The following is an 11,533-nucleotide window of genomic DNA, read 5'->3' as shown; positions in this document are numbered from 1 at the left end:
CCATGTCTGGGATTTCCCCGGCCCAAATGCAGCACCTTGCACTTGGAATTATTGACCCTCCTTAGGTTCACATGGGCCCACTTCTCAAATCTGTCCAGGACCCTTTGGATGGCATCTCTTCCTCTGTTGCAATAAACTACACCACTCAGCTTGGTGTCATCTGCACACTTGCTGAGGGTGCACTCGACCCCACTGTCCCTGTCATTGATAAAGATATTAAACAGTACTGGTCCCAGGATAGACCCCTGATGGACACCACTCATCACCAGCCTCCACCTGGACATAGAGCCGTTGACCATCGCTCTCTGGGTGTGACCTTCATGCCAAATCCTAATCCACTCAATGGTCCACCCATCAAATGTGTATCTTTCCAATTTGGAGACCACGATGTCATGTGGGACCATGTCAAAGGTCTTACCTAAGTCCAAGTAGATGACATCGGTCGGTCTTCCATTGTCATCGGATGTGGTCACTCCATTGTAGAAAGCCACCAGATTGGTCCAGTACAACTTACCCTTTGGTGAAACCAAGCTGGTTCTCTTGGATCACCTCTTTCTCTTGCATGTGCCTGACATTGATTCCAGGAGGATCTTTTCCATGATCTTGCCAGGCACTGAGGTGAGGCTCACTGTTCTGTAGTGCCCTGGGTCATCCTTTCTACCCTTTGTAGATATGGGAGTGATGTTTAACTTTTTCCAGTCACCAGGGACTTCACCCGACTGCCAGGACTCTTCAGATAGGATGGAGAGAGGCTTGGTAACTATATCAGCCAGTTCCCTCAGGACCCTGAGGTGCAAGTCATTGTGCCCCATAGACTTGTACTTGTTGAGTTTCATCAGGTGTTCCCAAACCTGCTCTTCATTTACAGCAGGTGGGACTTTGCCCCCCAGCCTCCATCTCTGGGTTCAGGGAAATGAAAGACTTGGGAAGCCTGACTGGCAGTGAAGACTGAGGAGAAGAAGTTGCTGAGTCCCTCAGCCTTCTCCATGTCGGTCATTACCAGTTCACCCTTCTCATCCATCAGAGGGGGAACACTCTCTTTGCCCTTTCTTTTCTGAGCAATGTATCTACAAAATCTCTTCCTGTTATTCCTTGCTTCACTCGATAAGCTCAGTTCCATCTGTGCCTTGGCTTTCCTTATTCCATCTCTGCACATCCAACACTGAAACATGCATGAGAAAAAAGTAACCCTGGATCCATAGAAGCCATTTGGGAAACAAATTTATAGGTAGGAAGTGTGATTCTGTGGAGGTGCAGAGCAGATGGGCCCATTGTGCAGGATGCTCCTAAAGACCTTTGTGTCCTTTTCCCTCCTGACTACAACGCCACTTCCTTCTCAGGAATGGAGTAGCCAACAGAGGTGAGACAGATACTCTGAGGTCAGGAATGTCACCAGAAAGCTGATCCCAGTAAGATATGGGGAGCTAAGGAGTAGCCTGGACACGAGAGATGGGAAATTTTGGGGTGGGAAGAGTAGCATGGCCAGCTGAAATAAGAGGGTTCATGTAATGTCGAAGCTGTGGCTTACTTAAAACAGTCATGTGTGGTCCTTACCTTATTTTAACCAGTAGTTTTATTCCCTAAAAGTAAATGCTACTCCAAGACTCTGACAGGAATCCCCTACTCTAATGCTTGAACTCAAAGTATCCCTTGAAGTAAAACTCACCCATAGCCCCTTTCCCTTCCCGTTACTCTCTTGCTCACCCTAATCCCTTCCCTTGACACTAGCATTAAAATGCTATATTGAGGCCTAGACAAGTTCTTGGCAGACCTAAAAAGACCCTAAACCAGAGAGCTTTCCCATACCCTAACCACAGAAGAAGACCAAACCTTCCCATTAAAACTTTGTTTACTCTCTGACCCACAAAGGTGAGCCCTATTCCCATGGGGACGAGAAAGTGGTCAGCTCTGCCTCAGGATCTCCTGCCCCAGCAGGAGGAATGTGACTGTGGCAGTGACTGGGAGGTCACTTCTGTCTCTGCAGCTGATAGGGCAGCAGCAGGAACGTGTCACGCAAAGGGCCTGTGAGGTGTCGTGTGTCTGGAGGTGGCAGGTCAGCCTTGGCTTCTCCCTGGGATGTGCACTTTGGGGCTGACATCTGCCAGTGGCCCTGCTAGGCCAGCAGAAGGCCCCTGCTTGGCATGCTGCCTGTGGGATCCCCTCTGCCTCCATCCCCAGGAGGACCCTGACAGAAAGAAGGCCCGCACAGGGCTTGTCCTGTCCCTTCTGCTTGAGTCCAGGACTGGACAGCAGGAGGCCCAAGGCTTGGCTGTGTCTAGCCAAGAAGCTGCAAGGCCAGCAGCAGGCCCATGGCTTGGAAGATCATAGAATCATAGAATCATAGAATATCCCAAGTTGTAAGGGACTCATAAGGATCATCAAGTCCAACTCCTGGCACCATACAGGTCTGCCCAAAAGTTTGGACCGTGTGACTGAGTGCACAGTCCAATCTCTTCTTAAATTCAGACAGGCTTGGTGCAGTGACTACTTCACTGGGGAGCCTGTTCCAGTGTGTGACCATCCTCTCGGTGAAGAACCTCTTCCTGATGTCCAGCCTAAACCTCCCCTGACTCAGCTTGACACTGTTCCCACAGGTCCTGTCACTGGTGATAACAGTGAATAGGTCACCTGCCCCTCTACTCCCCCTCGTGAGGAAGTTGTAGACTGCGATGAGGTCTCCCCTCAGCCTCCTCTTCTCCACGCTGACCAGGCCAAGTGACCTCAGCTGCTCCTCATATGTCTTCCCCCCTAGGCCCTTCACCATCTTCGTTCCCCTCCTCTGGACACTCTCCAATTGTTTATAGTTTAATTCGTCTAGATTATATAGTTAAAGATGCTGGTGAGGTGACTTCTGTCTGCTTGGCTGACAGGCCACAAGGAGCCTGATGGGTTGGGATGCCTACTTCAGGAGTGGATTCCACTCTGATAGAGCTTTCTTTGGTAGTAGGAAAGAGCAGGAGAGAAAAACTGCCACAGGGTGCACCTTGGAAGAGTGGCACCGGCCATGAGGTGGAAAAACTGTCCAGGGGAACAACTGGTCTTGCTGCTAGAGACTGAGGCAAAGAAGACATTAAGTGCCTCAGCCTTTACCTCATCTCTTGTCAAAAGGTTTCCCACCACATCTAAGAAAGGATGATGATTCTCCTTAATCCTCCTTTATTAAAGTATTTATGTAAACAGTTTGTCTTTGACAGTAATAGACGGATTTAGCTCCAGCTGGGCTTTGGCCCTTCCAATTTTTACCTGCACAGTCCCATAACATTCAGGACACAGCCCCAGCCAGAATGAAACCTTGCATGAGAAGGAAGCACAGAAGAGGTGGAACCTGGCAGCCTTCCATCCCCTGCCCTTCTGTGACTCTGTGCTGCGATTCCATTCAGCTGGTTACTCCTGTATTATGCAAACTTCCCTGCAGCTCCTGATGCTGCTGTCTTGTCAGAGATAGCACAATCACAGGAAGGTTGAACTGTTCCCCTGCAGACATGAAAAGCTGACAGAACGGAGCATCACTGTGGGTGAACCTAAAGAAACTGCAGGATTTTGCATGAAGGAACATCTTGATGTTTACTACTAGGAGAAGAGCCAGTGCTGCACCAGAGGAAGAGGAACCCCACACATCAGGGCAGACTGGGACCCTGCTGAGTGAGCAGTACCCAGGAGGAGGAGGGCCTGGGCACCACGAGGGATGCCATACGAGCAGTGGTGTTGCTCCCCAGGAACCAGGCCAGCTTCCTACAGAGCTGCCTTACGAAGAGCATGGCCACCAAGAAGATCTGAGTTATCAGACTCAGCTCAGATCCGGTGTGACACCACACGGACAAAAGTCTGTAGCCACCAGAGAAAGAGGTGCAGGTCTGGGAGTCCCTCAGATAGCCTGGTGTGGAGAGCAGCAAGGCCTGTAGAAAGGCTGAGAGTCCCAACAGGACCCAGGGCTTTGTGCCCATGGCTCTGTTTGTTGTCTCTGCCACTGAGGCCTAGGAGGAGACAGCTTATCGGTAAAGCACCAGGGCCTCATTGCCTCCTCGCCCCCACCCATGAACCAGGCAGGGCTTGTACCATTCTCCTGCACTTGGCCATGCACATCCCCATCTCCTCCTGCCCCATGAAGAGCCCTGAGCAGTGTGTGAAGGGAAAGGATCTCCCTTCCCAGGGGCTGGCGGTCAAGGCCTGGCCCTTGTGCTTGCTGAACCACATCCAGATTTCCTACACATCAGGGTCACCTTAACACTGCCTTTGTCTCCTTGTCCTCACTGCCTCCAATGCTCTGCTCTAACGAGCTCCAAGGGAGGCTGTGTCAGGGCTGGCCCTCAGGGGGACACTGCAGGAAACTTGCCTCTGACTTGGACTTCTGGAGAGATGTCTTCAATTGTCTCTCAGTGCCTGAGGTTCGTGGGCTCCTCCCCAAAGCCCCCCGAGGGGGGATTCCAATGCCTTGGGCTGGGCGTGTGGTGCTGAGCTGGGCCGGGCTCCTGGGACAGAGAGAGCTCGTGGCAAGAGGGCCCTGGTGCAGAGAGACAGCTCTGCCCAGGAGCAGCTCCTGTGCACAGCGCAGCAGGGCTGGGGGCTCTGACCGCAGGCACCCAGGCAGAAAGGGATTCCAGGCAGCCTGGAGGGTGCGGGCAGATGAGAGCTCAGTGCAGGAGAAACCTTCACAGCTCTGCCCATGGTAAGTCTCTGGCTGCAGGACAGTGCAGGGGAGGTTCCTGGAAGGGGCTCCTGGGTCCGGGACATCTCTGCTTTGCCAGGAGCTGCCAGGATGTCTCTCATGGCTTGTGTGGTTTGGAGGAGAAGGTGCTGCAGGGCAGCCCTGGGCAGAGAAAGCGGAGGGCAGGGGCTGCCTGCAAAGAGAAGGCACTTTCTGCAGTCTCTGCCTGCATTTTCCTGCTCTAATTCTTGGGCAGGCTCTGTGTTAACAGAGTTGTAGGGATTGCACAGATGATGGAAATTCCTATTGCATTGAACCAAGACAAATGAACTTACCCCCAGATTCCTACCATACGACAAGGAGCACATTCCCAACACTTCTTGCACTCCAGAGCTCTTTTCCCTCTGCTGGCTGTGCCGGGCAGATGGCACTGGGGTGTGAGGACAGGCTCTACCTCACCGACACCGCAGCCTCGGCACCGCGTTGGGTCCGCTCCGCCTGCCCATGCCTGCTTCTCTGCCTTGCCCAGCGTGGCAGCTGCTGGTGCCTGATTCTGACAGGGAGTGCTGTGCACGGAGGGTGAGGCAGGAGGAGATGCTCCCTGCTCTCTCCGGCCAGGCACACATGATCCACCTGCTGCTTTTGTCTCCTGGGTATTGAACAGGGAAGACGCACACGGAGTCACACAGCCAAACACCCTTCACTCAACCGAGGGAACCCCTTCCCAGGAACCTTCCCTCTCGGGAAGAGAGCAGAGCAGGCTCATTGGGAGCTGCTGGGCAGAGGCAGCTGCAGTGTACAGGACACTCAGCAAGCACAGAGCAGGGCTCCGGACAGGGAGAGAGACAGAGGTCCTCTTGGAAACAGGGAATGTAAGGCTTTAATTGGGAATTAACTGAATTTTGCTCACAGACTTTACGCATAACACTCTCTCCTTTTTTTTTTTTTTTTTTTTTTTTGTCATTTGCCAGTGTCCATGACCAGAGTCAGGAAATGGCCAACAGCAGCTCTGTGAGCGAGTTCCTCCTGCTGGCATTCGCAGACATGCGGGAGCTGCAGCTCCTGCACTTCGGGCTCTTCCTGGGCATCTACGTGGCTGCCCTCCTGGGCAACGGCCTCATCCTCACCGCCGTAGCCTGCGACCACCGCCTCCACACCCCCATGGACTTCTTCCTCCTCAACCTCGCCCTCCTCGACGTGGGATCCATCTCCACCACTCTCCCCAAAGCCATGGCCAATGCCCTCTGGGACACCAAGGGCATCTCCTATCAAGGGTGTGCTGCACAGGTCTTTCTGTTTGTCTTCTTGATTCTAACAGAATTTTATGTTCTCACCATCATGGCCTATGACCGCTACGTGGCCATCTGCAAGCCCCTGCACTATGGGAGCCTCGTGGGCAGCAGAGCTTGTGCCCAGATGGCAGCAGCTGCCTGGGGCAGTGGCTTTCTGCACGCTGTGCTGCACACTGCCAATATATTTTCACTACCTCTGTGCCATGGTAATGCCTTGGACCAGTTCTTCTGTGAAATCCCCCAGATCCTCAAGCTCTCCTGCTCAGACTCAGACTACTTCAGGGAAGTTGGGTTCATTGCATTTAGCTTCTGTTTAGGTGTCATTTGCTTTTTTTTCATTGTGCTGTCCTATGTGCAGATCTTCAGGGCAGTGCTGAGGATGCCCTCTGAGGAGGGCCGGCACAAAGCTTTTTCCACGTGCCTCTCTCACCTGGCCGTGGTCTCCCTCTCTATCAGCACTGCCACATTTGCCCACCTGAAGCCCCCCTCCATCTACTCCGCACACTTGGACCTGGTGGTGTCAGTTCTGTACTCAGTGGTACCTCCAGCAGTGAACCCCCTCATCTACAGCATAAGGAACCAGGAGCTCAAGCACGCACTGAAGAAGTTATTTCAGTTGTCTTCCAAAAGCAGTTAGCTGCATCTGTGCTGTTGCAATGGGAATAAGTCACAAAAATATAATCATAGAATCATAGAATATCCCGAGTTGGAAGGGACCTATAAGGATCATCAAGTCCAGCTCCTGGTACCACAGAGGTCTACCCAAAAATTCAGACCATGGGACTAAGTGCACAGTCAAAATGCTTCTTATACTCCAAGAGGCTTGGTGCAGTAACTAGTTCCCTGGGGAGCCTGTTCCAGTGGGTGACCACCCTCTCAGGGAAGAACCTCTGCCTGATGTCCAGCCTAAACCTCCCCTGCCTCAGCTTGACACCACTCCCATGGGTCTTATCACTGGTGACTAAAGAGAATAGATCGGCGCCTGCTCCTCCACTCCCCCTCGTGAGGAAGTTGTAGACTGCGATGAGGTCTCCCTTCAGCCTCCTCTTCAGGCTGACCAGGCCAAGTGACCTCAGCCGCTCCTCATACGTCTTCCCCTCTAGGCCCTTCACCATCTTTGGAGCCCAGTATCTTACTGACTTGAAGAAAGAGGCTTTAATCTCTCCTGGTTTGTTTCCTAACAAAGGAGCACGAAAGAGATGCGTGTCCTTGTCTCTGAAGAGGAGGTGAAGGAACAGGTACGGCAAGGGACACAAAAATCAGTTGCGCCAGACTATGATTGTATCTGAGCTTGGAGACTGCAACCCTCTTCAGACTTCCAGATCTAGAGGCACACTTTGGCTGCAGCCTAAAAGCCACATGTACATAAGCTCCCCCAGTCCAGCCAATCTTCTTCCCATAACCTGCCAGGAAACAGCAATGTAGGCATGTAAGCAAATTAAAACCCAAACCTTCAGCCCAGCCCTTGACCTGAATAGTGAGTGAGGATCCGGATCCTGGCATTTATACGTCAGAGTTTATATGCAGCCAAAGTAAATAGTGTAGTCACAGGTCACGGGGCTGGATTTTGAAAAGTCCTACAGAAAGAAGAGATCTCAGAAAAGCAGATTTAAATAACATTAATGTCAAGAAAAGTAATTCTGATTGCTATATTCTTTATCTGCCATGACTAGACAGAAGAAAATCTATGCTAGCCATTTTCCCTTCAAGGTCACTTTCTTTTTCCTTTTATTTCTTCTATTTATTTATAAATTGATTGATTGATTGATTGATTTTAACAGGCTCTGTACTAATTTTCCTCACAGAATGACTAACAGAAATGTGACCCTTGTGCACTATTTGTAGTTAATTCATTAGGTCAACTCTAACCACTAAGCCCCTTCTCAGGCTATTTCTATTAGTGATAAGGAGTGATTGACCTTCAAAGACTGAAGCCAGGTAGATGAGCCTATTCCACAAGGTCTCTTGGCTCCACCCTTGTTAAGTGAAATCTGCCAGGTGTGGATCATTTGACCTTTGCTCTATAGGAAGCATGAGGAGTGGTGGGGAATTGCCTCCCCAGGGGAGTTGGAGGCTTGTGTTATTTAGGGTGTGTTTCCAGTGTGGTGCAATGGACTCAGTGTTCCCCATAGGCTGCTTTTTCTTCATGTTTTCTACCATCTCTGTGAAATAGTTTTAGTGACTCTAGGAGCTAGCTATGTTGGTGGTGTCTTCTCAGTACAGTAAAACCCTGGTGGTACGACTTCACTGTGAAGTAGTTGGGAAGTGACTCAAGCTCAGAAGCTGGCAGGTAAGTGTTCCTGGGTTCTACAGTTGTTTAATGTTGAGGAGTTTGAGTACTTCCTTCACCTTGTCTGTTTTCAGTGAAATTACTTATGTGGGTTCTGAGCTCCCTTTCCAGCCCTTAAAAATAAAATAAAATAATAAAAAAGACAAACTCAGAAGCTCAAGTGTTTACAGGTGAGCCTGACTTTGAAGAATGTTCTTAAGTATTTGTTAAGATGGAACAACAGCCTGTGTGAAAAAGGTTCCTTAATGTGAACTCAGGTGATGTTTTGTGGTAAGTAGAAACAGATCTGGATAGATACTGGTGGCATTAGTGTTACTTTCACTAAGTGGAAATTGTGAGAATGTGCTGTTCCTAAAGGAAATACTGTTCTCACAATAGGCAAGTCAAAAGCAGTGGGAAGGAAGCCTGTCCTCTTCCCTACAGGCCTGTGTCTCGACTGTGGAGAAACTTTTGGAGGAGGTCCACCAACTTAAAGAGAACTGATCTTCCTCCCCACCTGTACAAACCAGTGTCTCAGCTCTCAGGGTTAAGCATCCTTCTGTGCTAAGAAGACGACAGAGTGTGTAGAGGCTACCCGAGAAACTCCCCTGAAGAACACTACTGCTGCTGAGAAGAACCTGCACCTTGTAGTTCGCCGCAACTGAACTGACAAGCGAGGCAGAGAGTGAAACGGTGGGGAACTGTGTGGCCAGGTAAAGAACTCCGGAAAACGAGCCCTAGCCACTTTTTGCGATACATAGTAATAGGTGTGATTGTTTTCACTGTTCCTGGGTCTGCGTACCCTCATAAACCTTTTACATGGAGCCTAATTAGATGGGAAGATCACCATGTTGTGCAGCAGATAACTACTGCTGGGGGCTCTAGCTTTAAGGTCTCTTCAAGGAAGTTCTCTTTAAGGATCTTCAGGGCCGTGCTGAGGATGCCCTCTGAGCAGGGCAGGCACAAAGCCTTTTCCATGTCCCTCCCTCACCTGGCCGTGGTCTCCCTGTTTATCAGCCCTGCCATGGTTGACTACCTGAAGCCCCCCTCCATCTCCTCCCTATCCAGGGACCTGGTGGTGGCAGTTCTGTACTCGGTGGTGCCTCCAGTACTGAACCCCCTCATCTACAGCATGAGGAACTGGGAGATCAAGGATGCCCTGAGGAAATTGATGACTAGATGTGTTTCGGAAGCAATGAATTTCCATTCTACCTCTGCAGATGACTAATAATGTCAATGACTACAAGAACAACTAATATTATATATATATAATTTTTTTTGTGTTTGTGTATTTATGAGTGTTTTCATTAAAGGACTTTGTTTTAATACGGCTAAAGTTGCCCATTAAAATGATATGATTCATCTCATTTCTTTTACAGTATGTACCTGTCGAGTATAGCTCAGAGATTCTGTACACGAGGAGCCCGTATCTCTGTGAACATAAACAAAGTGAAGGAGCCTGCACTGCCTTCCTTGTGTGACGTCCTTCCTGTGAGAGCTGCTCTGGCTCTGCAGGGGCAGTGCCATGTGCAGGGCTGCAGAGGAAAAGAGTCCCATCCCAGCAGCACGGGCAGGGAGCACCAGCGCTTGGGGCATGCCGAGCTGCTCTCTTGCCACTGCCCCCCTCTCGTGCTGAGCCCTGCTGGTGGGCTCAGGCCCGGCTGCTCCTGTAGCTTGGTGCCAGTGCTGCTGTGGGGCTGTGCTGGGACTGCAGGCAGGGACAGGCAGTGGGCACGGCAGTGGCACAGCCGGCCTGCGCTGCAGCACTTCCCTCCTAAGGGGGGATCTCCTCCAAGGTGGACTGACCACAGCTCAAGGGCTCAGTCTGGTGTGAGCAGGCAGAGGAGAGCTCTGCAGCCCCAGGGCACGCAGCAGCCCCAGCCAAGGAGTCTGGTGAGTGATTTGACTGCAAGGTCCCTCCTGCCCTAGCACCTCCCAGAACTGGCACGGCACTGGCTCCTGTGTGTCAGAGAGGCTGGGAGCCCAGGAGGTGTGCCATGGGCTGGAAGGATCACAACCAGATCACTTCTACCTGGGCAGATTCTGGCCCAAAGAGGGGGTGCTTTGTCGGTGTGCTATTACGAGGGCAGTGGTGCCTCAGAAGCTCCAAGTCCAGCAGGAAGCTGATGGCTCTTAAGTGGCCGGTGAGGTGACTTCTTTCTGAAGCAGCTGACAGGTCATCCCTTGACTCCTGGCTGGGATCTGTGCCTTTAGGCTCACATCTGCTGGTCTCCATGATAGGCCAGCAGAAGGCACCTACTCTGCACACAGTTTGTGAGATCCTCTCTTCCTAAGTAGCTTGTAGACCCCATAGAGGAAGGGGTCTTGAATAGAGGTTGTCATGTCAGAGGTTTCAGCTTTTGCCTGAACTCATCCTTCAGGGCTGCTTTTGTGGTGGTGCAGAGCTGCTGGGCACATTGTGCAGGGTGCTCCTACAGCCTTTGTGTCCTTCTCCATGCTGGCTTAGGAGCTGCTTCTTTCCCAGGAGCAGAGTAGCCAACAGAGGTGAGACAGATACTCTGAGTTCATGAAAGCCATCAGAAAGCTGCCCCTAAGAAGATGGCTGATATGGGGAAGTCAGGAGAAGGCTGGCCAGGAGAGATGTGAGATCTGGGGGAGGGAAGAGGAGCTTGGCCAGCAGTAGCTAATGATTTTGGAGAGGTAAGAATGCTCAGGTAATGTTGATCCTGCAGTAAAGCTGACTTAAAGCAGACATGTGAGGCCTTTGCCCTATTTTAACCTGTAACATTAATACTTAAATCTAAATGCCACTCCACACCTTGACAGGAATCCACTGCTCTAATTTTTGACCACAATATCCCCTGAAGCAAAGATAAGTCCATAACACCTTTCTCTTACCTTTACTCTCTTGCTCACCCTGATTCCAGCCTTTAACACAAGCATTAAAATGCTCTATTTAACCCAAGTCTTCTTGCAGACCTGAACACAAGGCTAAACCAGAGCTTGCACATACCCTAACCACAGACCTGACACCCCAATCCCAACACCAAACCCTCCCACTCAATATTTGCTTAAGCTCTCACCCAGAAATGTTCGCCGCAGTCCCTACTGCCATACATGAACAACTAACATCCAAACCCTGTCCTCCTGTGCATTGACCTCCTCTCCTTCAGACCCTCTCCTAACCCGTAATGTTAGGTTCTTGTTCCCTTGGAGCAGGGCAGGAAGAGTGAGGTTGCTGTGAAGTCACATGACATTCAGAGATGGATGTGAGGGGCCATGGATCTGATCAGCTTGTGGGCCACAAGGAGGAAATGGGTGGGAATGCTCTGCTGAGCTCAGCTCTGCCTCAGGATCTCCTGCCCC

The 11,533-nt window shown here is 50.9% G+C and overlaps 1 protein-coding gene across 3 annotated transcripts; it reads left to right on the top strand.

Moving 5' to 3' along the window:
- Positions 1 to 5,633: 5,633 nt before the first annotated feature.
- On the top strand, positions 5,634 to 9,674 carry LOC310890630 (olfactory receptor 14C36-like). Of its 3 annotated transcripts, XM_083852943.1 has the most exons (3): positions 5,634 to 8,227; positions 8,606 to 8,919; positions 9,586 to 9,674. In XM_083852943.1, exon 1 carries the CDS (start codon positions 5,639 to 5,641, stop codon positions 6,572 to 6,574), a length of 936 nt encoding a protein of 311 aa, XP_083709069.1. In that variant the 5' UTR covers positions 5,634 to 5,638; the 3' UTR covers positions 6,575 to 8,227; positions 8,606 to 8,919; positions 9,586 to 9,674. The 3 variants fall into 3 exon arrangements, with proteins under 3 accessions (XP_083709069.1, XP_083709068.1, XP_083709067.1); XM_083852942.1 differs by lacking the exon at positions 9,586 to 9,674 and having other exon boundaries at positions 8,651 to 9,543; XM_083852941.1 differs by lacking the exon at positions 9,586 to 9,674 and having other exon boundaries at positions 8,606 to 9,543.
- Positions 9,675 to 11,533: the final 1,859 nt, after the last annotated feature.

The sequence above is a fragment of the Anser anser genome, assembly GCF_964211835.1.
Source record: "Anser anser genome assembly, contig: HAP1_SCAFFOLD_32, whole genome shotgun sequence".
NCBI lineage: Eukaryota > Metazoa > Chordata > Aves > Anseriformes > Anatidae > Anser > Anser anser.
This window is presented reverse-complemented; position numbering and strand designations above follow the sequence as displayed.

Bases quoted from the DNA above. Each gene is read 5' to 3' on its own strand.
- LOC310890630 (XM_083852943.1), top strand. From the start codon at position 5,639: ATGGCCAACAGCAGCTCTGTGAGCGAGTTCCTCCTGCTGGCATTCGCA.